Genomic DNA, 5299 nt, shown 5'->3' on the forward strand with positions numbered 1-5299 from the left:
TTTTGTTGCAAGAGCCAAACTATAGTTTTAAAATTTTAAATGAAGCCAAAACATATTTTTTTTATTTTTTTTATATACGATAAACTTACGAACAGCTGTGTTGTTGAGATTTCTTGATACAATTTTTTTTATTATTTTTAATTAAATAAATACATTATTTAAGATATCTTGTTTAGTTGATGCCTTAATTATAATAGTTTGTTTGTTTACACAAAAACGTTTAATTAAATGTAATATGAATTATTAATTAATTAGTTTTATGTGATATAGTTTTAAATACTTTAAGTTAAATGGTGTATATGGTAACTATTTGACTATTATTATATGCAACTTCATAAAAACCATTACCTCTTAAACATATTATACCTTCATATACAATTTATATATATTATTTTTCATAATTTAAAGTTGGTGTGTTTGTGTAAACGTTTTGCCCAACCATTCATAGGTTGCAACTTCAAAACGTGGGGATACTAACTCAAGCTCTCAGAGTTCGGATTTGGATCGAATTCGGACATAACTTAAAATTTAGATTTGGATCAGATTCTGATTCGAACATAACTTAAAATTCAGATTGATTCATGTATAACTTTAAAATCAGATTTGAATTAGATTCGAATATAACTTCAAAATCAGATTCAAATCAGCTTCAAGTATAACCAAAAAATCGGATTCAGCTGTAGATTTTAAGGTCGAATATGGTATAAATTTTTTTTCATCCGAATTCGAATCCTATTCCAAATTCGAATATATGAATATCCGAAATATCAGATATGATTTATATGTTGGAATATCTATTTATCACCTAACGATCAAGTACTCTCCAATCAAAATGTCTTAGCGCACGATAAAAACGAGTTACGATGAACAGTGGATATTTCGGATGTCCAATCACTCATTTATTCAAGATTATTTCATATACATTGTACAACGCGCAAACACATGAGTGCAGATGCAGTGTCTTGCATGTGCTTATTATTAGCTGAGGCTCAGCTACTCCATGACCGCGATGCTCCTTTTTGATTAAGCGAAAGGCTTTTCATAGCGACAGACCCTGGCTTCTTTGTAGACAAGGCCAGGCCTGCAGAAGTAGCCTTTTTCTGGGGCGCAATGCGAATCACGAGAGCAAATGCAGAAGCCATCTAGTGCACACCCTGGCTTGTCAATCACCAGCCCCTCCTCTTGCAAGCCCAAAACACTGTCACTCCACTCTGAGGAGAACAACCCCTTGGGATCAAATTTCTTCATCACCCTCATAAACTTCTCTATTCTTCCATCCAGCTTCTCCTTCATCCCCAAGAAACAAATGTTGCGGTTCTTTCCCCAGTGAGGCAGCCCCCCATACTTGAACAGCCCCATCTGCTCAATCTCTTCCAGCACATCTTCATGGAGCCTTGGCTGCGTAGGATCATGGCCCCTGTAGTGTGTGATGTCCATTTCAACACAGTCAGACGTCTTGGCAATATACGCAGTCGAGGCGCGAATGAACCTGAGCTGCATGCCATTGTACCAATCGATGCCACAAAACGAGTCAGGTGCCATGTCTCTCAGCTTCTTGACATCTTTTATGAAGTTTGAGATGTTCGCCATGGGGATGCTAAAGGCCATATGGTTGACGAACACACCATGGACCCTTGGGTCAAATCCACAAACAGTGAGCAGGCCATTTTCCTTGTCGAATAGGCAAGAGCCTGCAGCCTGCAGGTTGCTATGGTTTCCAACAACGGGGTACCCTGTAAATCCAGCCGAACTGCTTATGTTGTTTCTTAGACCATTGCCGCCAGAGAAGTTATCGTCCGTCAGTGCTCTTGCTAGTAAGCATCTGCCGGTGGTGTTCATGGTGGCTTCATGTTCCTCTTCTGCAACCACAAGTTCCTTAGCACATTGAGTTTATACAGTCCAAATCAAATGGTAGGAAGCAGTCACCAACATCAAGGGTAAGGCAGTAGTGTGGAACTAGTTCGTTAATGCAAATGACAGATTTTAATACTACTAACTAGTTAAGGTAATGAATCTTTTGTGTAATTTGTCATAAGATGGCGACCTACTCTACTCATAATGCACGCTCACTCACTCTTTTGTGGTTTTTATAATGGCAGCCACCGATTATACCAAACACCCAATTGCTAGACATATAAAGACGAGAGTTTTTAGCTTTAGATCTGAACCTGTCTTGCGCAGGGAGACGATCACGGTTGATGGCACTGGCCTGAATGCAGTGAAATCATTTTGGCCATTGCCGGGTTCTGTCAAGGGGACTCGGACATCCACACGGTGCATCACTTTTCCCTGAGCGGGATACCAGTTCAGATCGCCAAATTCAGTGCTTCTACCGAATTGTTCAATGTCATCTTCAAACCCACTGTCACTACCAACTTCATTCGTTATGGACCTCTTGAACATTGGTTCCATCTGCAACGTCACCTGCATTGTAAAAGACATAAATTCACAACTCTAAGCATACGTATGCATGAATAGATCCAAGAGATCGATCGCAAACTATGTAATCTGTTTGTGATTTCGGTGATCAAACATGGATGCAACTACTATAAACTGGTCATATTTTTTTGGGGATACAAGGGTATTTGACTCATTCTGCATCTGGTACTATTGGGAACCAATGATGCAATTGACTGGATCTTGCAAAGCAACAAAGTGACTTCAGATGTTAGTCTAACCGGTAGAGTATGTCTCCATCTGAATCAGATTTGAGCCATTAACGTGCCATGTTATTTATGATCACTTTGACAAAATTCGGTCGACAAAAACCAAAAATTTTGTAAGAGGGAGGGCGCGTGTTAATTTGCGTTTGATTTCTATCTTTATACTGAAAGATCCCATAAACCTGGTTCAAGTTAAATATATCTTCCAGTTTAATTTACTGTCCAGCCACAATCAGTTAAACCTGGTGAGCAATCCAGTACAATCCAAATCTCCACTCGCTTGAAAATCCACAGTTCTTATTTTTTCAATAAAAAATGAACCAGATAAAAACCGAGGGAGGCAAAAGAATCGTGGTAGTTTTTATATAAAGTAGTTAAAAAATTAAAATATATACAAGAAACTTAATTGGTATGAAAATCTCTGTTTCTGTTTTGTTAGGGCCATTAATATTCGACATATATATTGTTACTTGAAGATCCAAATAAAGAAATACCGGAATATAGGACTTAAAAATTTAATACTCATTTAAAGACTATTTGCGTGCCTACTGGTTCCTGGACTTTCCATCACATCATACGAAAGTGGACAAGATAAGAAGTTGTTACAACTGATACAGGCAGGGAAAATCACAGTATTCAGAGAAAGAGCAGAGGAAGAACAGAGAGATAGAGTAGATTTTTCTGTTCAGGTTTACTTTGAATTATAACAACTTCTTGGAACAGTCTAAGAGATGGAGTTAATTCGATAGACTTTATTTACTAAAAGAGGTCATAGAATAAGAACACATGCAAGCTTTTCCTGAGAACCAGTTACCTGAGAGATTGCTCCAAGCACACCAAGCGACACTTTTGCTGCCAGAAGGTCAGGATCTCCCTCTTCCAGGCTGATGACTTTGGCGAAGCGGCCATCAACCGACGACTTCGTCGGCACGACGATCCTCATGCCGACGACATACTCGTGGACAGCACTTCCCTTGCCAAAGATGGAGCTACCGTGGGCGCCTGTGCTCAGCACTCCACCCAGGCTCAGGCCGAGCCAGTATGGAGAAGTGGGCAAGGCCAGACCGTTGGCTGCAGCAGCGTCGATCAATTCATAGAGGGTAATGCCGCTCTCCACAGTCATCCTCATGGATTCCGCGTCCACTCGGACAACCCCATTCAATTTTTCGGTACTGATCGAGAGGCCGGTGCCAGGGGGGCCGCCGGGGCAGCAGAGCCTGGGGAGGTTGTGAGAGTAACGTGTGACGATCTTCATCTTCCGGTTGGCCATGGAGGCGTTGGAGACAACGAGAAGGAGCTCATCCTCTGTGGTAGGGTAGGCAACAGCCGCAACCCCGCAGGTCTGGCGGTTCGAAAATTCTCCATAACCATTCTGGACAATGCAATTGGCGTTTCCATTTGCGCAGTGGACAACCGGCCCCGGTGGGCTGCCGGAAACCGGCGCAGTTCTGGTAATTAATGAAACTAAGCCAAAAAGGAAGAACCAAGCTATGCACGAAACGAATGAACTCATTTCTCCCGACTTGACTTGTTTGTAGGTGATCAGTACACATATATATAGACAAGTAGAGAGAGGGAGAGGGAGAAAGAGAGCAACTATTTCAACTTTCTCTAAACGCCATTTTCTATTGTGTGTGAGTCAAAGGTTTCCGCAGTAACGTTTCATAGAAGGTTTCCACTAAACTTTATCCACAAAAGATCGCAATTACAAATTTTTTTTTCCAGAACAAGAGAAAGAGGTAAACCAACCTCCGTGCTTGAGAACAGTAAAGAGCTTGGAAGCTTTTTCGGCCACTTTGCGTGCGTGCACCACTCTTGTGCACACTATGCATATGCACCAAAAGGATTTCACAACATTTTAGCCATTTCTGAGAAAGAAATGGACATGTGTTGGAAATTTTGTTTTTGCCCATCTCATATCTTCTCGTCCTTAATAAGTTGGCTCTTTCTTTAACAGACTAGAGACTAGGCGTACACCAAAAGTTCTGTGCACCAGGGTAATGCACAATCAATATGCACGGAAAAAAAAAAAGAAAAAAAAATGTCTATTTTAGACATGTCACTTTTTTCACTCCTTTTGTAAAGGACCTCTTCTTCTTACTGATGAGGGGTATTATAGTTATTTTGCAATCACGTGACACATCTAACCTGATTGAGTGTAGCTGGTTGGGTCCTCAAAAATTGGTAAAAGGCCAATCACTGGTTCAACTTTTGTAGGTTCAAAACCCCACAAGTCTTGTGGGGCTAAAACGTATGAAGTCCTTGAGTGCCAAGTACCTGCCTCAAAAGTTTATGCTGTCCAATGAACAACAAAGTAATGCAGTTTGCTTGGTCATAGTTGTCTAAGCGGTAGCATATAAGTTCGACAAAAAGGCAGCTTAGTAAGCGGTAGCATCTAAGTTCGACGAGAAGGCAAACACTATCAGCAAATTTTGGAGTCAAACTTCAAAACTACAGTTTGATTTGATTTGTCAAAAAGCTAATCTAACACAGAAAGCTGAGCCTCAATTCTTGAACTTCAAAAGTTTGAGGATTTCAAGATCAAATGATATTGAGATTGATGATCATCGAATTTCTATTAGTGACTCCTTCACTTTTTGGTTATAGTCAGGAAATGCCGTCGGGAAATAAGCCAT

General features: G+C 40.4%; 1 protein-coding gene across 1 annotated transcript; it reads right to left on the bottom strand.

The window, feature by feature from the left end:
• Positions 1 to 877: 877 nt before the first annotated feature.
• Positions 878 to 4252, bottom strand: LOC116263991 (L-gulonolactone oxidase 5-like). Its single transcript, XM_031643860.2, has 3 exons — positions 3478 to 4252; positions 2169 to 2424; positions 878 to 1859 (listed from the first exon to the last, which is right to left on the bottom strand). Exons 1-3 carry the CDS (start codon positions 4174 to 4176, stop codon positions 1024 to 1026), a joined length of 1791 nt encoding a protein of 596 aa, XP_031499720.1. The 5' UTR covers positions 4177 to 4252; the 3' UTR covers positions 878 to 1023.
• Positions 4253 to 5299: the final 1047 nt, after the last annotated feature.

Source organism: Nymphaea colorata, chromosome 11 (assembly GCF_008831285.2).
Source record: "Nymphaea colorata isolate Beijing-Zhang1983 chromosome 11, ASM883128v2, whole genome shotgun sequence".
Taxonomy (NCBI): Eukaryota; Viridiplantae; Streptophyta; class Magnoliopsida; order Nymphaeales; family Nymphaeaceae; genus Nymphaea; species Nymphaea colorata.